At 39.9% G+C, this 23476-nt stretch overlaps 2 protein-coding genes across 7 annotated transcripts; both read right to left on the bottom strand.

The window, feature by feature from the left end:
• Nucleotides 1-6440: 6440 nt before the first annotated feature.
• On the bottom strand, nucleotides 6441-23436 carry LOC104929199 (zinc finger protein 429). Of its 5 annotated transcripts, XR_003464012.1 has the most exons (8): nucleotides 15814-16212; nucleotides 13950-14037; nucleotides 13732-13849; nucleotides 13413-13638; nucleotides 11964-13285; nucleotides 7908-7954; nucleotides 6962-7250; nucleotides 6443-6587 (listed from the first exon to the last, which is right to left on the bottom strand). XR_003464012.1 is itself a non-coding variant. In XM_027289878.1 (7 exons), exons 1-6 carry the CDS (start codon nucleotides 16096-16098, stop codon nucleotides 7930-7932), a joined length of 2064 nt encoding a protein of 687 aa, XP_027145679.1. In that variant the 5' UTR covers nucleotides 16099-16212; the 3' UTR covers nucleotides 6441-7250; nucleotides 7908-7929. The 5 variants fall into 5 exon arrangements, 4 of the variants coding, with proteins under 4 accessions (XP_027145679.1, XP_027145677.1, XP_010741960.2 ...); XM_027289878.1 differs by having other exon boundaries at nucleotides 6441-7250; XM_027289876.1 differs by lacking the exons at nucleotides 6443-6587; nucleotides 6962-7250; nucleotides 7908-7954 and adding an exon at nucleotides 22619-23436 and having other exon boundaries at nucleotides 10264-13285; nucleotides 15814-15935.
• Nucleotides 18258-22595, bottom strand: LOC104929191 (zinc finger and SCAN domain-containing protein 26-like). Of its 2 annotated transcripts, XM_010743651.3 has the most exons (5): nucleotides 22461-22595; nucleotides 21562-21661; nucleotides 21362-21464; nucleotides 21000-21258; nucleotides 18258-20055 (listed from the first exon to the last, which is right to left on the bottom strand). In XM_010743651.3, the coding sequence occupies exons 1-5, from the start codon at nucleotides 22545-22547 to the stop codon at nucleotides 18682-18684; spliced, it is 1923 nt and encodes a 640-aa protein (XP_010741953.3). In that variant the 5' UTR covers nucleotides 22548-22595; the 3' UTR covers nucleotides 18258-18681. The 2 variants fall into 2 exon arrangements, with proteins under 2 accessions (XP_010741953.3, XP_027145686.1); XM_027289885.1 differs by lacking the exon at nucleotides 21562-21661 and having other exon boundaries at nucleotides 22461-22587.
• Nucleotides 23437-23476: the final 40 nt, after the last annotated feature.

Below are 23476 nucleotides of genomic sequence, written 5' to 3'. Positions count from 1 at the left end.
GAACAATAATATTAAGACTTAGACTAGTAAAATACTCTTTTTTTCGTGTCATCCACTATGGGCCAGCTGTGGATATTTGCACACCTCCATCTTTATTTTAGATTGATTTTTTTTTTTTATTGTAAATGTGTTTTATATGCAGGATTCTTCAGGTTTGCACATGAAAAGTCAGAGATGACAAGAATTAAGAGGTGGGGCATGAATGTCTATATAAAATGTATTTACAGTCTATACAATAGTCGTTGGGATATTTCACTCTCAACCCAGAACTGAGAAAAACGGGAAGCAGGAACAGGAACAAGGGGACTAGCACTAAAACTGAACAAAGCAGGACTGGGGAATGAACACAGTATGACCTGACAAATGAAACCAGGAAACACAGAGACTAAATACACCAGTGAAGACAAGATGACGAGACACATATTTAAAACTGGCAGGAAACACAACAACGGTGGGAAGTAAAGATATACAAGACATCCTAGAACAAAACCCTTAAAAAATAAAAAATGGCAAACAATAAATACAGGTAGATTTTGAAATAAGTGAAAACACACAGACAGGTGAGAAAGGAAAAAGCTTCACAGACAAACATAACGATTGCCGATCCTTCCTCACAGGGGCACAAGATGGTACAATTAGGCAGGAAACATCCAGTCATGCTCTGTGGCACGTATGAAAATGGAGAGCAGGCCCAGCTGATACGGTTTTTTATCAAGATGGCAAGAGGAAAAGATCTAAGTGAGCTTGAAAGAAGGTTCACTGTTGGGGCACTAATGGCAGGAGTTTCAGCCACAAAGACTGCTTACTGTTTCAATACGAACAGTGACCAGAGTGTCATCTGCTTTTAAGTCTTTGAGACTTAAAAGCAGATGACACTTGTGCTTGACAGCTTGTGCATCAGTGTGATATGTAAGAAAAGACAGAAGAGCGACTCCTCGGGTAACTGAGAATGTCACTGCAGGGTGTGATCAGACTGTTACATAGATTATAGTTCAGTTGGGATGCATAAACCCCTCATTACAAAGATGAATGCACATTTGAGAGTTCAGTGGTGCAAAAACCATCAGCACTGGTCTACAGACATGAGTCATCATCATATTCTCGACAAGTGGGTGAATACATCTGTGGTCTGAATGTTGGACCCCTATAGCGGGATTATGCTGTGAGGGGAATTTGCTGGTATGGTTCAGGTCCACTTACAGGGAAGAGGAAATCAATACAAAGTTGTTCAGAGTGATCGCCTTTATCCGATGATGACTCCTAATGGGAGTGGTCTCTTCCAGGATGACGTTGCCCCCATCCTTCATTGAGCACGCGGGCTCAATGAAGCTTGATGAGTATGAACATTTATGTGAATCGTATATCAAAGCCTTTGCAGTCACCACATCTCAACTCAACTGAACACATGAGAGAGATTTTGTTAAACGTACTATAAAAAATGTATTACATAATAATTATTATTTAATTTATAGAAAATAACTAACTAACGATTGTGTATGGGTGATTGTCCCCTGATGTCAGCCTAACAGTGTTTCTCTGCAGAACCATTAGTTTGGTCACTTCATTAAAGGTGATCGATCGTAATAATTCAGGGAAGATCTGTATAAAAAAAAAAAAAACAGTTTCTCTTTTCTTGACTGAAAATAGTCAGTAATACAGTAAATTTATAGTTTATATTATATTTATTTTTTATAAATATATAGTAATTAATTTTCTGTCTTTTGTTTGGCAGCTGACAATCATTTGACCTTGTTTTTATGATTTTTTTCGCTCATGAGGGAATATCTTTTGGAAGAGTGGTGTTCAACCATCCAACACCTTACTAAGACACTTTATCTCTGTACCTGCTAGTATGGCTAAAATCATAGACATGACACAGGACAGTGTCAGTCATAAAAAATAAAATAAAAAACTTGATTGAGCCTGAAAGTTAATTCTTGACCTTGGAAATCTGAATTTAACACCACTTGCTGTCTTTCAAACACATCTTTGGGTCTTAAAATCTGGATCTTGGCTGAATTCTTTACTGTCTATGTCTAGAATTAACTAGTTGTTTTACTGTTGAACAGATGTGGTTTTAAGTGCACTCTATGCCACTGGGAGCTGTTTGCTGTTTATGCAACACACTCAAGCAAAACATTGCCTGCAACACTAAAGAAGTCTGAGAACTGCAGAGTGAAACAGGGATTTTTTGCAATATGAAACCCACACGGTTCATACACTATGTATAGCATAAGATGTATTTGCTTCATAATCCCTGAACCTGCTGTCACTTGGGCAGCGGTGGATCATAAATATTTTTTAACTCAACTCTCTACGTTGATTCTCACTTTTAGGACAAAATGGAGTACTACAGTACAAGTTCATCTGGGTGCAGTGCACTCGAAAACTAGTGTTATGCCAGTAAGGTCAGGCAGGGCCAATGATAATCATTTTAAAGTGCTTATCAACCACCATTACACACACCATATATCCTTTTATATGATCTGCGAATGGACTTCACTGAGGAGGATGTCCACTTTGTCCTTGGTTTAATGGCACTGTAAGTTGATAGAGTCACTGCTACAGACTCCATAATGTGCCTGGTGCATCATATTCCTCTCTCTCATTTTCTCGACAGTCAAGCAGCAGTATGTATGCTGTGCTGTGTAAGGCTGGCACCATGACTTCCCCCGGAGGGGTTCACTGCAAAGAGACAACCCATGGACCTTGAAGAGGTGTCATTTGGGAGTAAATAATATTTAAGCTCTTTGTATCACTCACAACTTCTATAAACCTTCAGGGCATGATTTACAAGAAACATTAGGAGGTAGTTTTGACAACAGTTTTTTCACCATGCATATAGGTGTTCTGCAATAACCATAATATCATTCAGAGTCATATCGTCTGGGAGAGTCCTCATTCTTTCCTCTAAATAGGTAATACATCTGAAAGTTTTTTTTGGAGTGGTTGCATCCCCTCTTGTTCAAATACTGTTGACCTCTGCTATGAGAATAAAGTAGTAATACTTTTAATAGAATGACAGCAGCAGTTGAATTTAAATATAGTTAACATGCACAGCATGTATTTGAGTGACTGCATTGAGATGGAAAGATAACCCCACCACAGTCTTCACTGTTATCTGTACTCAGCGGTGGTATTTAGCCTGACAACCCCTTCTTTGAAAGCGAATTATATTTTATACATATTCATGGTTTCCACAGCGAATCCCTCTCATGACCTTGGAATCACTAACTCATCTGCAGCGAGTATGGTCTGTCTCTCTCTCTCTCACACAGACACACACAGTGACATAAAGCCTTGATCTGAATAACATGTGCCGACTCAGAGCACTGAAGCCAACAAATGCCAATTTTTTTTTTTTTCAATCAAATCCAATTATTTCTTGTGAGGCTTGTAAAGCAGTGGTATGGAAAGAAGGACAGGGAGCAGAGATGCATGAGATTGGGAGTGACTGATAGATAAAAAGGTAGAAGTATATCCAGAGAGAGTAAAAAAAACAAAAAACAAAGGGAACAAGAACAGTAGTAGAATAAGAGAAGACGGAAACAAGGAAAGGAATAAATCTAGATGAAGATATTAGAGGGAACTGGGGTTGGCAGATACATAGATTATAGCCAAGGTGATAAAAAAAAAGATCACTTTTGTGGCCTGTAGATTGTTCTGTTGGCTGCCTGTTTTTGAACATCTGAGGTCAGGGAAAACCAGTGAATGCAGCACACAAAGAAAGCTGAATACTGCCACAGAATAAGAGAGAAGGGTCGACTCAAACAAGGAGCTGCTCCCTGTACAGGGAACAGAAACTACAAAGACAGAATAGTTTTAAAGTGTTTTAGAGTAGAGGTGCTTCAATTCACTGCAGAGAAACAAGACTGCAAAAATATTCACTGCTCTTCTTATTAACTTATTGTCCTGGGCAGCGTTTTAACCATCGCAAAATTGCAACATGCAGACACATTAGGTTAGCAAAAGCCAAGTCCAAGATCCACTTTAAATGACAAAGATGCGACTTTGGGCTGGATTTAAATTACAGCACGACCAAAAACAATAAATTGTGCCTGTAATTATTACTGGGGGTGGAGATTACCCAATTGTGGGCTCCACACAGGATTAAAATCACAATGTCACAAACGTGCCATCTTGGATGGCTCTATGATGGATAAAACATGAAAAAGCTGAGGGTGACCCTGACTAAGCTCCTTAATATACAGCTTATTCTCACTGACACCATCACATGTGTGTCTTTGTGAAAGTTAATAGTTCCCAGTGTGTTTTGTTACAGAGGTGCAGTGGTTAAACTGCATAATCAATCCACATCCACAACAGCCTGCTAGCTATGTAGCAATACAAATAATAATACTACGTAAAATACTACAAACCAATCACAATACAAAAGCTTTCTGCTTTCACTCAATCCGCCTCAAAGCCAGCCAAGCAAAAAGAAACTTTCCTACATTTAGTGTAATAAATAAACTCATAAGCTGTCAAGAAATTACATATTTTTTACACCTGTTCCTTATTAAACAGAAAACAACAACTGTACGCCTTCTGAATCCAAGTTTCTGATGTAATCAGTTTAAGGATAAAGGATGATGGCTTAGCTGGAGATTCTTTAGAGAAGGCTGTTAGCAGCTGGATAAGCAAAGGTAAGCAAAACAACTGGGTAGAGGCCGTAGCGAAGTACCACAAAGGTGACCGAACGATCTGGCAACATCTGGATGAATAAGCTGAGGTTTTATACTGTGTAGGTTGATGTTGAGGAGAAGATCAGTTACAGGTGTGTTGTTTGATTGACACAGATAGACTGAGAACAAATATGAAACATAAGGAAGGAAAAACAAGAAAACACAGACTTCTGTGACACAGGAACAAAATAATACTCACCAAAATCATCTTCTCCAGTCTTTCCACTGTTCCAACAACCACAATTTCTGGTGTGGTCGATTTAACTCCTCAATTCATCGAGTGAGATGTGATATTCTCGTACAATTACTGTTTTTGTAAAAGGAAAGCGTAGGTAACGGCTTCAGTTCTCCATCAGAAAGTGTGTCTGACTGCAAAGTAAAGTGGCGAAAATATTCAAAATGTAGCGTACACCTAAACTGATATTGATGTTTTTAGGTAGCTAGAATATGTTTTGCTTCTCATCCAGACATGCCAGTGCATTGCTTAGCTTCTGTGTTGGTACTCATGAGGGAGAGCTGTCAATCAAAATGTGATCTGCAACGCCTCCAGAGGTCTTGAGAAATGGTCTAAACAGCTAAATAACCTGTATTTGAATTGGATTTTCTAAAAGTTATAAATGGATTTTCATTCAGAATTCTTGCTTCATGAGACACTCAACTTTGGCATCATTCATGCATTTTTACTATTTCAAGCCACATTTCTGGTGGCTTTAATGTTATTATAACTTCTTCGTGTTGGTGCATCACACATACAGCAGGTGCCCTTTTTTTCCCGCCTATGCCCCACAGGCTGAGTCCACCACTGCCGCTAGCAAGTCTAAAAAAGACAAATACACAAGTGCGGTATGTTGTTTCACGCGTGTGACACATTCACAGTATTTGCAGTGTGACATACAGTATGTACCTGCATTGTATCCAGTTTATTAATATTTTAAAGCACAAGCAAGTACAAGCAGAAAAGTGATGGTGTCTGTGTGCATGTGGATCCGGACATATTAATCTACTGCGAGGCAACGAGTGGAAATGTAATATGCTGGTGTCGATTTGGAGGAACACAGTAGCCTTGTACAGATAACTGTTTTTGTCTCATGCTCCTGGTGTCACAGCCTCTTGGGGCTTTCTGTCACCTCTGATTTTCCACAGACTGCTATTCTGCATGTGTGTACTTGTGAGCATCAGACTGATTAACATTTACGGGGTTGATTAAACTGTAACTCGGCAATGGGAGGAGAACAGGAAGCAGATGTCAGATCTCGCAAACACTCTCTCTGTCTGTTTATCTTCCCGCATCCAGGCAAATCTCCCTCCAGTGAGAATAAAGTTAAAAGAGTAAAAAGATGGTCGTTGAATGATCAAAGATATTTTATCATTTTGCTGTTTTGCTCCCAATTTCACTTAAAGCTGTGCAAAAAAAAGGAAGATATATTTTTCTTCCCCTGCACTTTAAATCGAACGAGGAAACTGTATATTTATGGACGAACATAAGCAAGTCAACACGCTTTTAAGAATCTGACTCACTTGAAATGATATGACATGGAAAATATGGTTTATATGACAGATATATCTGCCGTTTCATTCCCATCACTCACCTCGGTGCAGTGTACACACAGGTTATAACTCAAACTTCTTTATTGCTGTCTCCTTCTCTGTTTTTCTTGCAATCAGAGCACATTAGTATGCAAGCCACTATGAGCTAAATGTTTTCATATCATGAATATGTCACAAAATGATTCTAATGCAGCATATTTTCTCTATTGCTGGATTTCCTTATCTTCTAGTGTCTGAGGGTTTTATCCCTGCTGAGGACAGCAACCAGCAGTGGCATGCTGAATGAATGCAATATGCTGGAGATCCTGTATGTTGATATTTACTGTCAAGTGTCATTCTCGTTAGACTGGAAACCTGCAGAGCAGGAACATCGACTGTTCAGCGGGGCATGTGAACTTCAAATATACAGCTTGTTGCCATGAAACATAAAACTTATAACAGCACCTGTCTGATTAAATTACTTGTTTGCGGTCTTAAAATTTCAGTGACAGAAAAAAGATGAGATGAGGCATGAAATCTGCAGTAGACAGCAACAAACACGGTCGAATGAAGCTGGCTGTCAATACATGTTGTGTTTTTACTTCTTGTTCTTGGTATAAAAACGAATGATTCACAGGTACGTTTGCATTATTGCAAATAAAGTTTTCAACATTTTGTTTATGAATCATTTAACTAACAAGACATTTGTGTACGGCAGATGACAATATTGTTGACTGTGTGATACTCACATAGATGCTATGAATGGTTGCAGTGTTGCTTTCACATTTGGATTTCAATTCAAAACTGACAACAGTATAGATTTTTTTGGCTCTTCTCCCATCAAATTTATGCTCATCTCTGACGAAGATCTAACACATCTCCCAGCTCACGGAGAACTGACATCCTTGACATACTACTCAGTCCCTGCTGTTCTGGATTGACGATGCCGCACTGTGACAGAGGGTGCAAACTAATACTTGCCAGTCAACCAGGCCGGATAGCAGGAGACAAGTGATTGCACTGTTGATGGAGGTAATTCTGCGCAGATAGGGGGTGGAAAGAGGGAGGGGGGGTTATGCTAAATAACAGAATACAAATGCAGTGTGATTGATAAATACTGTATGACAGCACCCTGTCTTCCCTGTGAAAGTCAGCAGAAGTGGAGGCCATTCTGAATCAATAAATGGCAATGAAAACTACTGCAGTGAAACTTTACAGAGGAAGAAATAAACAGAGGGATATCTTAGCATAAACATCTTAAGATACACAGCAGAACTTTTTATATATCATGAGATTTTTAAACAGTTCAGGTGAATAGGTCAAAAGTTAACTGAATCAGCTTGTAAGTGTCTTTGTTTCCGGTCTTTATACTTACTCCAGCTCCATATTGAACCTCCCCAATTTCCAAAATGTCAAACTATTCCTTTATTAGGAGGTTTATGGTTTATGCATGCATGAACTGTGACACAGTATGAAAAATAATGTTTTACTGCCTATCTGTACAGAGTTTTGCAAAGACATTGCTGGTCTGACTCTGTCCAAAGTAAACAAAATCCACCTGCATGAAAAGATTTTGAAGAAGAATTACCATTAAGTGTAATCAAATGTCATTCCCTCTCCTGACAAACCTGGCTAGATTTAAGTTAGGTGTCCTATAGCTTTAAATATACAATAAGGAGAAAATAATACACTTACACAGACATCAGTTTTGAAGGAGTCAAACAGGGTGAACACAGAAACTCCTGAAAACAAATCATGGATATTAAAATGAGAAAAGAAGAACAGTCCAAAGGCCAAGTGCATTTCAATAAACAACCAAGTAATGTTGCCAGGGAAATGGTAAGCGAGAAAATGTCATTTGGCCCAGGTGGATTCTTATCTGTTTAGCTTATGACATTTGGTAGGCATTTGAGTTCCTGTGTGGGAAACTCATTTTCATTTCTTAAGCAAACACAGAAACCACAAAACCAGAATAATTTTGTAGTTGCCCTCCTTGTGAATATAGTCCTAACTTTCTATAGCTTATGTTATTTCACCACACTTCATGGCTTGCACTGTGAAAGAAATGAACACAAACACTACACCTTACTGAGTGGATTTACTGTTACAAACAAATATTATCCTCACACTGATGGTGCCGGCTCATGCCAAAGCAGTTATTATCTCCATGATGCACTCTTCATCTAAAGTCTCACAGCATCAATCTAGTCTTCTGTCAACAGAAAGCAGCTCTGATTATTGAACTGACATTCTGAGAAGACTAGCTTCAAATCATCAGGCCCCAGAGAGGGAGAGTTATACCAATAGAGAGAGAGCCTCGGGATGTAAACAGAGAAAATAAAGGAGGAAAATAATATGTACACAGCCGTGATATAAAAACAATGATAACAAAGTGAAAAATGAAGAGAAAAAAGCTGTATGATGATGTCCTTGTGATGTTTGGAAATCACATCAGATTTGCAAAGCTCAGCAAATGGCTCTGTCTGGGCCATCTGGACTCCTATTTAATGCTTATATACTCTCTGAGGGGGCAGCCTTAGGATATCTCAAAGACCAGGAGATCACCTACAGAGCCTATATGAATGGATTTGGAGAGACTGCGCTGTCTCTAAGGGCAGAGGATAGAGAGAGAGGAAGGAGGGAGAAAAAGATGAGAAAACAGAGAAAGCAGACGGACTTGTAACTGGCCGGCTCAAGTGATGCAGAAGAAACAACAGTTACCATAGTAATTTTCTCGGAGATGCGGCCGTCATCTCACTTAGCGTTTTGCAAAATGAGTCAGTATTTGTGGCACAGGAGCGACATCTAGTGGTACTCATGTAGGACAATATTATGACTGGTGATGGGAGCCTGGACAAACAGATACTGTGACACCATAGTTTCAGTGTTTTGGTCAACTGTGAATGAATGATCAAATCCCATTTTACATCAAGCATCTCACATTTTAGGATTGATGTCATCTATAGTTAATAATATACAAATTTCTGAATGCCTAATGATTAAAAAGGATGTGATGATCTAGATTAGCTAAAGTTTGTACCTGGTTGTGAGGATTTCCGAAGCCTTAACGTGTCTCACTCTTATTAAATTGTACTGTATCTTCTTAGTTAATTGGGACAAGATGCAAATCACCCTAAACGGATCACTGGAGCAAAGAAAAATACAATTTGATGAATAAATCTATTATGCACAGTGAATCAATTACAGTATCATCAGTTATCAGGCTCTGTCTTTGTTGTTTCAAATTGAAAAGTGCCAAAGTGCAATATGTGAAATTATTCTACAAGATAAAATGTAAGTCTCAAAATAATTCTGTGCTCAAATTTCCCAAATCATGACAATTTATTAAGATCAAACAAGGTTCATTTTGCATTTTCTTTTGCTATTTTGATCTTTATTCACCCAACTGATTACATGGGAGACTTTAAGAAAAGTCATCTACCTCATGCACACAGACTTCATCCTCATTTTTTTTCTGCTCTGACGTGTATCAGTACAACTTCAAAGCACCAAGGTTTGTGCCTCATTAAAAAATCTAAAGAAATTCCTCATATTTCAGTTCTCCAAACATTAGTCTACATTTAGATCTGCAAACCATCCAAATGTCTAATCCACTAAGCAGCCTTGGGCTTACCAAGCAACAGGCTGACTCTTTCCCAGAGAGCAAAGCTGAAGAAGTTTGCAACACTCAGAAAAAAAACTTGATGTGCCTTAAAGCGAGCTTAAGCACTGGCACACACAGAGAAAGAGGATAAATATGTAAGCAGGGGGGATTCATTCAGGGTTTTTGATCACAGTGGGAACTGTGGACCCAACCACACTCACACATTTTAACTCAAGTATTGCAAGGTAGTTAGGAAAGTTGGGCAAGATATTAAACCCACAGCAGCTCGATTGGAGTTGGCCATGGACCAGTTTGTTTGGTTTAGTGCTATGTGAGTAGAAATGTGATCACCTAATCATTCTTTAGTGCACTTTGAAAGCTAGTGGACACGATGACCTCAAAGAGATGATGATGATTTTCATCAATTTATTTCTTTATTAACCTGAATTTTACTTTCTCATATACTAATACAGTTCTAATACAGCAGGACGTATTTGTAAAGCCCTCCTCTGTGGTGCATTCAGGCAAGGTCTGAGGTCTGAAAACGTCACGAGCATACAGGCCCTGTCTGCCAGCCTCACGTCAATGTCAGGGACAAGGTCCCTTGATTTGTCCCAGTGTGACATGAGAAGTGTCCTCAGGGAAATCTGTTGGAGGCCGCTTCTTCCACCTAACTCTGTCCATAAAGCAAAGAAGGTACACTCACAAGGACAAGTCAAGTCCATCTAACACTTTGGACAGACCCCTATTTAATCTGATATACATATTCATGGCTCAGGGAATAAACCCTGAACCAACTGAACTTTGATCTGGTGCTACAGTCAACTAACTTCTTTTTTTTTAAATAAAACGTGAAACAAAGCTGCTGTGTTTGAATGAAACTAGCTGTGCGGTATTCATCGTCTTTAGCACTGATGACCGCTATGAAGTCAAAGACAAACTAACACTGACATCATGAGAACATAGTGTGGGTTTGGTCAGTTGCTGCATTAAAATGTTGCTGCTCAATAGCAACGCTGAAATCGCAGATGGCAGTTCGTTCTTAAATGGATGAGTCCAATAACTGTTTTATTATTATTGGAGCATAACACAACCATGACTTCTCTTGAGTTATGATCAGACATACTGTATCTCAAACTAGTTTCAAGCCTCAGCAGGCTGATTTTCGTAGCGTACCTAAGAAAACGGAAATCAATTTCTGTTTGGAAAGCAGAGCAATGTAATCTACATTCATTTGTAACAAAATCATTGGTATGGTCCTTTGAGATGGTCTTTGGTAATTCTCTGAGGCCACACTGATTATCGATGAAACTTAAGCTTTAGAGGAGAACAGATATGTTTTATTAACACTACATAACAGGTGGAAAGAATAAACAACTGCATGTTTCTATAGATTTAAAGTTATTGTGTATTATCCAGCAGGTAAAATTAGGTAATACTGCTCATAAATCTGAATCTGAATACTTCTAGATTTCCTTACAGACTGATAAATGGCTGCATAATTATGTTACATAATTATGCAGCTTTAGCATGAATAAGAAAAGACAGAAACTGACTGTGCCACAGTGCCCTGACTTACAGTAATTAAAGTGTATAAGGGCAATGTTAAGCTTGAAACTGACATCATTATTACATTATATGAATAGAGTACATATTTTTCAAACATGTGCTTTACTTACTGACCTTCCATTACTACACATCCATCCATTATTTGATATATGTGATATCAAATAATCAGAGAGTTGGTCTCATTAGTGAGAGCGAGCAGGCTAAATGGCCCTTTACACTGATTACTAAGACCTAACATTAGTCCTGAATAATCCACTTTTTCAGATTTAATTACATGGTTGGCGTCAGTTAACGCGTTTAAAAGTAAAGCAACATGATATTTTAACAGTAAGTAATTTGGAGCAATGCTGCTCCATGTGGATGTTTTGTTTCTCGTTTGTTTTTAATAGATCAACTCGAGAGATATCGCTCCACTTCTCTATAGCCCTCCAGTCTTAATGACTTCGGTCTTTTCACAATTGCTCACACCCAATTCATTCTTCAGCTCTGTGTGTTCTAAGATTTTTCAGACTGCTAGATTCTTCTTTGGTCTGCCCTGACGTTTCACTGCGCTCTTACCACTGCTCTGTGTGCTGTACCTCTTTTTCTTTGTCTCTTCTTCTGGGTCAAAATCAGTGTCACTGTCATTTTTTGGCCTTCCTCTTGATCTCCCTGTGCTTTTCCTCGCTGTCTCCTTCTCTTCTACTTCTTCTTCTTCTTCTTCCTGTTCTGCTGAGTCAAAGGATATGTCACTATCTGATTGCTCGTCCTCACTTTCCTCATCGCTGGAACTTGTTTTCTTTAACTTCTGCACCTTTGATTTTCCAGTCTTAGTTTTAGAACGCGGGCCCTTTCGTTGACCTGCCAGGTCCGTGTCGCCTGCTGCATTTCTCTTCGGCCTCCCTCTGGGTCTACCTGTGCTTCTCTTTCTAATTTTTGGTGTCTCTTTTTTCTCCTTCTGCGCCTCCTCTTGTGTGTTGTGTTCTTCTCCTACATTGTCAAACTCAGAGTTCCTGCCTTCCTTATTCCCATTGTCCACCGTATCACCACTGTCACTTGTGATTTCCTTTATCTTTTTTTTCTTCTGTTTAGGTCCAGAGCTCGATGAGTGGTAACGCAGAACGTGACTCTTCAAGCTCACGTTGTGATTAAAGCTGCGGTCACAATGCTGACACTTATAAGGCCTCTCCCCTGTGTGCAGACGCATGTGGGATTTCAGGTGGTTTGACTGGTTGAAGCCACGCTTGCAAACCGAACACTTGTAAGGTTTCAATCCTGTGTGCACGACAGAGTGTCTCCGAAGATGATGTACATCCTTGAATTCAATGCCACAAACTCCACATTTGAACTCTTTTGGGGCTCTGTGATTTGAGAGATGGGTGTTGCGTTCTTTACTGGTGGGAAATGTCTCTGGACAGTCGGGACATTTGTAAGGATCTTTGTTATTTTGATGGATCTGCTCATGTTTAAGTTTGTCCACCCTTGCTTTGAAGGTAACGTGGCAGTATTTGCAAGGGTGTTCGTAGGTTTCATCGTGGATTTTGCTATGGTTCTTCAGAGATATCTCAGTAACACATCTTTTGCCACAAATATTGCAGGAATAGGGCTTTACTTTGTGCTCACACGTGTGAGGCTTCAGAATATTGAAAAAACGTCCACACTCTGTACAGAGCTCATAAATTTGGAGGCCACCCGGAGAAGCAAAATCTTCCTCTTCGCCTTCGTCTTCAGTTTCCTCTTCAGACTCCTTTGTGAGCTCTTCAGCCGATAAAACATCCTCATTTGGATTCCATTCCCCGTCTGAACCCACCCCACCTTCATCACCTTCTTCTCCATCATCCGAGGGGTCACTTTCTTCATCACTAAATGTAACAGTCTCAGAGAAAACTGTCCTCCTGGGGTTGTGATCTGTGGGTATTTCCTGTGGAAAAATAAAATGACAATCTAGCATGAGTAAAACTTTTCCAAGTCTATACAGCACAGAATATTATAGACAAATATTATGATTTATTATACTAATTAAACTGATACGGTGCAGTATGTCTGACCTGTTGGGTCTGATCTTCTTCTGTCGGGACACTGGCATTGACTTGGCTTTTCCACTGGTATCTGTAGTCACACTGAAGGCACTGCTGATTCAAGATGATGAGCAGTCCATAGGTGACCTTCTCCAGCTGAAGTTTGCCTCCACATGACGGACACTTGCGGCAAAACAACTGGAGGAGGCAGCTTTCATTCACAACAAACTTTCCTTTCATCTGTAGAAGCGCAGCTCTAAAAAAAATGAAGCAAAAAAAAGATTTAAAAAACAACAACAACATATTGTTAAATGTAAAGAAAAAAAGCAAAAATGTTGAGGTAACTCACTTTTCTTTGTTCAAATCGATCGTGACTTTTTCTTGCGTCTGGTGAGATCCAGAGGCGACAGCGTTTGAAACACACGACACCAAGACGACCCCACTTGACTGAAGACTCGGTTGGGAACCTACAGAATAAAGTTCAGTATTCACATGTAAAGATATGATTTAACAAATAATCCGCCTCCTACATTTATTTAACGCAACATGACATGTAAAGTTTCTTACCTGTTAAAATATGTTTTGATTCTTCAGAATCAGTCGGACTATTACATGTGTTACTGTCTTCACGCTTACAAATGGTCTCCACAGGTTCCTGCACAAAAGACAAAAGTAAAAGCTCGTAATTAAACAAAAATAACATACAGTTCACTAAATTTGTGTTTGGTTGACGTTTCCATCCAGAGAAAGTTAAAGTACAATGAATACAAACAATATGGTTTGACTGAATGCTAAATGGTCTCTAAAACCCCACCACCATTATTAGGGCCCGAGCACGGAAGCCGTGCGAAGCCCTATTGTATTTCAAATGTTTATTATTTTTTTTCTTTTTTTTATTATTATTATTATTATTATTCCACCAAATGAATTGCCTTTTTCAAGGCTTTAATATCCCCAAAAAATCATGAAAATTTGCGTACCCCCCCAAAGTCGGGTGTAAAATTTCGTATTCTGGGGGTCTCACGCACGCGCGTACAGAAATGGCTCTACGGCGCCACCTAGGTTTCGGTTGTCGGAGGAGCCCCCGGACACGGTTTCATCCACGCAGATGGGATTTGGAGGGTGTATGAAACATACCGAGACGCACCAAAAAGTCTCTTGGTGACCCGGGTTTCGGTAAAGGGTACGGCGGCCATTTTGGGTCAAAGTTCACGTTTTTGTGATTTTTTGGTCATTTCCAGGGGTCGTATTTGAACGAACTCCTCCTAGGGCTTTCGTCCGATCCTTTTGAAACTTGGCACATGGGTTCATGAGGCTTTGACGATGAAAAGTTATCAAAATCATAACTTTTTGATGTACTATGTCAGAGGGGCGGGGCCACGAAATTCTCCATTTTGCCATAAAATTTCAAAGTGCTGTAACTTTGTGAAATATGCTCCAATCTTCACAAAACTTCTCATATACAACGGTAGTCTGGCCTAGAATACATTTCCACAAAAATATTCTGTGATTTTCATAGTGCCTCCTAGTGGAGACAAAAAAGACCACTTTTACGAGATGACGTCCAGCTCGGACAATATTGACCATATCCACCTCAAACTAAGCATGGATGTTGTCAAGGCCTTGGACTTGACATCTGAGAAATAATTTCAACTCATTTGTCCACGAGGAGGCGCTGTAATGAACAAAATTGCATGTGAGCTCATATCTCAGGAACGCTTCAGCGAAACGGAACCAAATTTGATGTCATGCTTCGAGGCGCTGTCCCCAGTCCAGGAAACAAATATGGTGTCATTTCGTCTCTAGGGGGCGCTATAATTACCAAAACTTTTATCAAAATGATTAATTTTGGGGAAACGGTGTGGCCATTTCCACATGCGCACATTTCGACGTGCGCATATGCGAGGGCCCGACCATCGCTGCTTGCAGCTTTAATTTTATTATTATTATGTTATGTCTAAGAACGACTATTCTGTATAGGTTTCACTGTTAATCTACAAAGCTACAGTATAGTCAGTCATGTAATAACTAAATCTTATCAAACAGAGATCTGATGTTTATCAATTTGGGCCTCCTTGATACCAAAAACGTTGCGAATGACTATATGTGACGACCACGGGGACAAGTCAATGGGCCATTAAGCGCCTGTCAGTACTGAGCTGCACAAAGATGTGGACGAGCACATTAATTTATGAATATGTTTATGAACATAGGTTAAAATAAGAGTAAATGAGGGATGTGATTATTGCATTATACAGTATGTTGACAAACTGTTTTTGAATGCACAGAGACTGTAGTTACTAAAGTTTGTGTACCTCTATATGAAACAATATGACATGTATCACAAACACACATGCATGATGGACGGTGATGTGTTGAGGAGGCAGGACAGGGATGATGACATGTGTCACAGCTGTTGAAGCAGACTCACCACATATTGTGGGCTCTCCAGAGGTTCATCCTGCTCTGACTTGATACACAGTGATGGGACAACACAGGGTTTTAGCTGGACCGTGCCAGGAGTCATTGTTTCAAAACAGTCACTGGTAAAATGTTCACTGCAGATCGTGATATCAGTCCAGGACGATTCTTTGAGTCGTTGCCCATTGACTTCAAACAGGAACTGAACCCACTCCAGTCTCCTGTCAGGATCCTCCGGTAACCTGAACCTTTCCGCACTGCGACGCCACGACTCACACCCGACGACGGAGCACATGCTGGGCTTGTGTTTGAAGGCTGTGAAGGCGTCAGTGTTTCAGCGTGGGCTGGTTTAGAAACGCTTACAGTGACAAGCTAACGGCTAGCCATTTTTTGCTAGCGGTTGTGATGGTAACGGAATGGGCGGAGTTCTGTGGCCGGGTTCGCGTGGTTTGTGATCAGGCGTGTCCTGGCTGAGGGGTCAGTGTATGAATTCACAAAGAATAAAGGCCAACTCACACCGAACGCGGAACGGAAGCGGAACGGCACCGCCGCGGTCACCGTAGCAAATAGAATCCAGTCTAGTCAATGAGAGCACTCACACCGGGCGCGGAACAGACGCGGATCAGAAGCGTCCCAGAAGCGGCTCTCCGCGCCACGGCGCGAGCTTTCCGCAAGGTTTCTATTTCTTCCGCGAGCCGCGGCTGAACCGCGTAAATTTCAACAGAGCACTGCGCACCAGACAGGAAATCCGACACCGAATCAACGTAATAAACTTCCGCCCCCTTTCAAAATAAAACACAATACTCAGTTCATGTAGCTTTTTACAACTTCACATCAACGTTACGTCACGACCCGTGACACCAGGTGATCAAAGATCGATCAAAGGGTCTCAACGAGAGACTAATTGTTGAAGTGGAACAACACACAATCCTTTATGACACAACAGATGCTTTTTATAATCTCCTCCACGTCGGAGAAGCAAAGTCAGCTGTTTGTTGTTGTTGTTTTCTTTATACACTGTTTATCGCGGGGTCTCGGGTATGTCCAGGATTCTCGCGTGATCTCGTGATCTCGCGTGAATACGGCCGGCTCGCTCCGCTGCCGTTCCGCGGCTGATCCGCGTCCGGTGTGAGTTGGCGCCGGGCAAAGTACCGTTCTGCTTCCGTTCCGCTTCCGTTCCGCGTTCGGTGTGAGTCCCGTGTAACTTACACCTTGTATATAAAGCTTACCGAGGTCCAATTTTCCACTATAAAATAAAATACTTTTAACTGAGACAGCCTATAATTTTGCCAGGTAACAAAAAGCTCACACACAATAACTGTAAAAGCTCATTAATATGTAATAAGACAAAAAGTATAGTTTTTGCAAAAAAGTTTACAATAAACTACTGCTGACAGGTGAGGCTGTTGAGCTTTTACACTGCAACAAAAATGAAAGGGCCAGTTCACCTACAACTACAAAACACATTCCCCCATGTTTGAATCATCCATCTCTATCTTCAACAACAGAAATAAAACAAAGTCCTTTCACTCCTATTACACTGAGGTGGAAACAGAAATACTAGATATTATGCATACTGCAGATTCTTTACATGTCTCTTATCAGTTGCTGTATATAATATAACATTATTTAAAGGACCAGTGTGTAGGATTCTGTGGCATCTAGTGGTGTAGTGGTTGATTGCAATGCTTTTGTTTCACCCTTTCCTTTTTAGCATGAAGGACAATCTATGGTGGCTATGAAAAGTGCCAAACACCCTATCTAGAACCAGACTACTGTTCAACACAGCAATCTGTATCTGTAGATATAAAAGGTTCATTCTAGAGTAAAAACAACACCATGGTTCTTATTTTCAGGTGAGTATACATTAATGAATACATAATTACGCCTGTTACATTCATTGTGCCACGGATAGCTGCCTAGGTACTGCACTCTCTTGTATTTGTTTTCTGCTCTCCCTCTGTGGTCACATACACCAGAGAGGAACTTATAAACATAGTTTTCCAAAGACGATACAGATAGATATATATAATATATATATATATAGAATATATATATATATATAGATATATATATAATAATAGTTTATGATTATGCACATAGTTTCCCAAAGACATATACATATTTATATATATATAATATTTATATGCACATAGTTTTTCATGTGATGTTTATGCTTACCTTACAAGCTCCATGATTTTGTCTGACGTCTATATCCGTACGTACATGGAGAGCAAAGTGTAACTGCAGTCAAATTCCTTGTGTGTGTGTGTACACACACCTGGCCAGTAAAAAGTGATTCTCATTTCTACCGTATTCTGTAAAAAGAGCCCTCAAAATCTGACACACTGTCCCTTTAAAAAATCCCTTTAGTTTTCAAATGTTTCATTTGGCTGTCGAACGTCGGAGCAATAGGCCTTCACAATATATTTTGACGTGTTACTGGTGTATATGTATTATAATGGGTAATACTTTTATTTAGTTGCTTCAGTTTCATGGTGTTGTGCATGGTAGCAGACAACTTACTTGAACACTTGTATACAAAAGAGCGATCATTGATGTTAAAATTTGGCTGACACCATTCAGTCTTTTTAATGTTAACCTCTTCTTTCAGATCTAATGTTCACATAGAGTAGATAACAGTATTATGGCAGTATTGTATATTTACATACCAAAGGAAAGCAGGCACTTTCCAACAACCTAGTTTAATCTACTTGTAACCAGTTTGATGAACAGGATTCAGAAGTATTTTAAAACCAAAGAAATGTGAACATACTGCAGGGTGCATGTGCATTATCAAATACATGGGAAACAGTCCAGTTCTTTTTAACACTACATTGTATTTCTCTTAAATAAATTGTTTTAGCTCGGTGTGTTTTTACGTGTCTTCCACCACTTGATTCTTTCTTGGTCTTCCCCTGCGCTTCCCTGAGCCCTTCCCACTGTTCTGGCTGCTGCACTTCTTTCTCTTCGAGACCTCTGGGTCAAAATCACAGTCACTGTCAGATCTTTTTGCCCTTCCTCTCGATCTGCTGGTGCTCGATGTCACTTTGTCACTTCTCTCCTCTTCCTCCTCTGTCAACTCAAAGGATAAGTCACTTTCGATCGGCTCACCCTCGTTCTCTTCATCACTGCCACATGTTCGCTTCTTCTTCCTAACCTTTACTTTGGCAGTTTTAGTGTTTGAACCCTGGCTTGCATTTCTCTTAGGCCTTCCTATGGGTCTACCTGTCGTTCTCCTTTTTATATTAGCTCTATATATTCTCTCCTCTTCCTCTTTATCCTCTTCTACTTCTTCTTCTTCCTCTTCTTCTTCTTCTACATTGTCTAGCCCTGAATCTGCACCTCTCTTGTTTCCATTTCCCACAGCATCACTACTGTTACTTTCCCTTTCCTTTGTCTTTTTTGTGTTCTCTTCACATCCAGAATTAGGTGTGTGGTAACGCTGGACATGACTCTTCAAGCTCACGTTGTGATTGAAGCATTTGTCACAATGCTGACACTTGTAAGGTCTCTCTCCCGTGTGCAGACGCATGTGGGATTTCAGGTGGTTCGTCTGGTTGAAGCCACGTTGGCAAACTGAACACTTGAATGGTTTCTCTCCTGTGTGCACAGCTAAGTGTCTCTGGAGAGCTTGGTTACGGTAGAATTCAATCCCACAGAAGTCACATTTTAACTGTCGGAGGCCTCTGTGATCCTGCAGGTGGATTCTGCGCTCTTTATTTGTGGCAAATATCTCTGGACAGTCAGGACATTTATACGGCCTTCCTTCGGTTACGTGAGTCTGCTCATGCGTGCGTTTGTCCACTTTTGTTTTGAATGTAGCGTGGCAGTATTTACATCGGTGCTCATAGTTTGCATCGTGGACTCTGCTGTGAGAATTTAGAGAGACTTCAGTGACGCATCTCTTACCACAAATATTGCAAGAAAAGGGTTTGATTTTATGCTCACACGTGTGAGGCTTCCGTTTATTGAAAAACTTCCCGCACTCTGTGCAGAGCTGACTGAGTTCAAAGGCAAGCGGAGGATAATAATCATCTTCGTTTTCGGTCTCCTCATCAGATTCATCACTATGTGTAAGCCTGTTTTTCAGTATAAGCTCCTCCTTTGGCTTCCAGTCATCATCTGAATCCATTTCAACTTCATTGCCTGATTCCTCCGTTTCATCCGTGGGATCACTCTCCTCTTCACTAACAGTAGCAACCTCAGAGACACCTGTGACGGCGCTGTGTTTGTCATCTGTTGGCACCATCTGTGAACGATAATGAAGAGAAAGGAACATTTTTAAAGTCTGAATAAAAAAGACAAACAAACAAAGAGGTGCAAGTAGGGGTTTATACTAAGTGACCTATTTATGGGGCTGCAACTAACAATAAAAAAACATTTTTTTATCTGTGGATATTTTTTTTTGATTAATCATTTGGTCTATGAAATTTCAATCACAACTATGTCCAAGGTGGTGTCATCAAATGTTTCGCTTTGTCTGTAAACAAACAGAGATATTCAGTTTGCAACAATATATGATGAATAAAAGCAGCAAATCCTCCCAGAATTGTAGCATTTTGCAACAATTTTTGCAACAATTTATCAATTAATAAAATAGTAATAATAGATTATTTTCCTGTCAATCAACTGATCGATGAATCCTTTTACGTCTGCCTATTTATTTTTATAAGAGCCAGCACATAAATGACAGAATTGCAAATAAATAAATGAAAATTAAAAAATATATAAAATCATAAATTTACAGACATGTGTCTCAAGTCACTTGGTCCAAGTCTCAAACAAGTCCCAGGTCAAATCATTCCCAATGCGCACTTTTTACCCAGATTGAGCCTCAAGTCAATTTATTTTCTGTCAAATGATCCAACATGCATGTCCGTATATTTGAAAGGTGTATCAAGCTTTTTATATTTCCAGTATATCTTAAGAGTTTTTTCCATTTTGTTTCTTATTTACAAGGATTTTCGTATCCGCATTGTGTACATATGTGAATATCGCCAGTGTGGGATCAATAAAGTCTATCTTATCTTAGTCAACTCAAAGTCACAGTTACTCAAGTCCACATCTCTGTGAAATGTGTCAAAATATTGCACAGTGTATATAATTATAGTTTTAAAACATTCTTGGAGGCACTGTTTTGTTAAAATGGAGACTAAACTCTGGATATGTTCCAGTCTGTCTGCCTATTTCTACCTGTTGGATCTCTGCAGTCACATCTATGCCTCTTGTCAGGGGTTGATCGTCATCTGTTGGGACACTGGCATTGACTTGGCTTTTCCATTGGTTTCTGTAGTCACACTGAAGGCACTGTTGGTTCAAGATGATGAGCACCCCATAGGTGACCTTCTCCACCTTTACTTTAGAACCACATAACGGGCACTTGCAGCTGAACAATGGGAGGAGTCGTTTTTCATTCACAACATACTTCCCTTTCATCTGTAGAAGAGCAGCTCTAAAAACCGATTTAAACAAAAAAAAAAAAATTATGAGATACAGCGTTAAAAACCTAACCTGGTGTAATTCAAATTCCAACGAGTTGTTATGAAAGAACTTACTTTTCCCTGATCATATCAATGTTCACAACTTTTTGCAGCATCTGACTATAATCAGACATGAAAGCATCTGAAGTATCACTGTGCACTGGGCTTTCTTGGGCAGCTGCAAATTAAATTTGAAGTTTATTATTCATATGAGAAGAAAACATTTGTGTGAATACTTACTAAGTTTTTGTATTAATTGATGTTAAGTTTCTTACCCACTGAAGTCAGTCCTGATTCTTCAGAATGAGAAGATGGACTATTACATGTTTTAATTTGATCACACTGAGAAGCAACATGTAGGGTTCCCACAGTGCCCTACACAAAGTGATGAAGAAATAAGAGCTTGGAGTTGTAGTAACAAAAGCTACAAGAGTAGCTGTGTAGTTGTGTTTGGTTCGTTTCCAGTGAAAACACCTTACAGAAGAAAGCTAAATCAAAGATTAGTATGTTTATGCATGGTTAATGGATTAATTGGCCTGTAACTGGTGAGTAGTGTTATGATACTACCTCTACACAAAAGATATGCCCTGTGCTCATTATACAGTATCAATAGTACTATAAGGTTACGGTCAACTAAGGCGCATTAGACAGCTGTCAAACAATGTACTCTCCATGTTGTTACTCAAGTTTCTGATGGGATAAATAAGTTATTTGTAATTAAGGGATTTGGTAATACCTACAGTATAAACACCTAACATAGCTGCGTATTTCTTAATTATCTGTTTAACACTGGGAGGGGGTAAAATTAAAATAACAGATACAATCCTTGTTAATGTGGCATTTAATCTCTAAGATAAAAATACCTACACACCAAACTGTCTTTTATTTGAATTTCTGGTCTATTTTTATAAATGACTCATTATATTAAGTGTAAATGTGAGAATTTAAAGCATTTTTGTCGTTAAAGCTAAAAACAGTGCTATTAACTCCGTCCGCTCGGCTTTGTTCGTGAACCAAAACAAACAAACCCTTGACAATAATGACGTCAGAAGTGGTCTGCAGCCTCCTTCGCTTGTTATGGCGTGAGTGTGTAAATGTGACTTGTGAGTTTCTCTGGACTTCAGAGCTGTCAAAACAAAAAGGAAAAAAAACACACCACGTAATTTGGCCTCACCTGGCATGGCTCTGGTTCATCTGGCTCTGACTTGATACACAGTGATGGGACAGCACCAGACTTCAGCTGGACCGTGCCAGGAGTCATTGTTTCATAACAGTCACTGGTAAAATGTTCACTGCAGATCGTGATATCAGTCCAACAGTCACTGGTAAAATGTTCACTGCAGATCGTGATATCAGTCCAGGACGATTCTTTGAGTCGTTGCCCATTGACTTCAAACAGGAACTGAACCCACTCCAGTCTCCTCTCCGGGTCCTCCGGTAACTTGAACCGTTGCGCACTGCGACGCCACGACTCACACCCGACGACGGAGCACATATCCTGGGCTTGTGTTCGGTCCGGTTGTGAAAGTGACCGGACAGCAGTGCAGTTAATGTTTACGGTGACCGGACACGCCTCCGTGATCGACTGATATCCCCGCGTCCTTAACGGACATCAGCTAACGGCTAGCTGTGTCTGCTAACGGCTCGGTGTTGGTGGCTGAGTGGGCGGGGCTTCGTGGCGGGGTTCGCGTGGTTTGAAACAAGGCTTGTCCCGGCAAAGTTTGAAAGGCGATTTTATTTATAATAAAAGACCACTAAGACCGCTACTAAATATATTTATCTGGGGTAACCTCATTGATACTCGCCAGTTAACATAAAATAAAAAAAAACGTTCATTATGAGGAATGAATGTGGGGAGAGACACTGTTGAAAAATATATGTTTAATACAAAAACAAGCATTAATAATTACACCAACATTATTTGCAAAACATCACCACAGGACAACTTTGAAGCAGCTTACAGATCAGTCATCATTACGCATTGTTGACAGTGTTATGAAGAGGAAGTATTGTGCAACAGCCATGTTTAATATACTTTTATCCAGACATGGGGACTTGAGACTTAGTGACTTGGACTCGAGTCGCCGTTTTTATGACTTGTGACTTGACTTGACAAAAAATGAAATACCCGAGACTCGACTCGGACTTGGAAGTTTAAGACTCAGGACTTGACTTGACTTGAGACACGAT

This window comes from Larimichthys crocea, chromosome II (genome assembly GCF_000972845.2).
Source record: "Larimichthys crocea isolate SSNF chromosome II, L_crocea_2.0, whole genome shotgun sequence".
In the NCBI taxonomy this organism is placed as follows: domain Eukaryota; kingdom Metazoa; phylum Chordata; class Actinopteri; family Sciaenidae; genus Larimichthys; species Larimichthys crocea.
The sequence above is the reverse complement of the archived record's forward strand: the minus strand, read 5'-3'. Positions and strand labels throughout refer to the sequence as shown.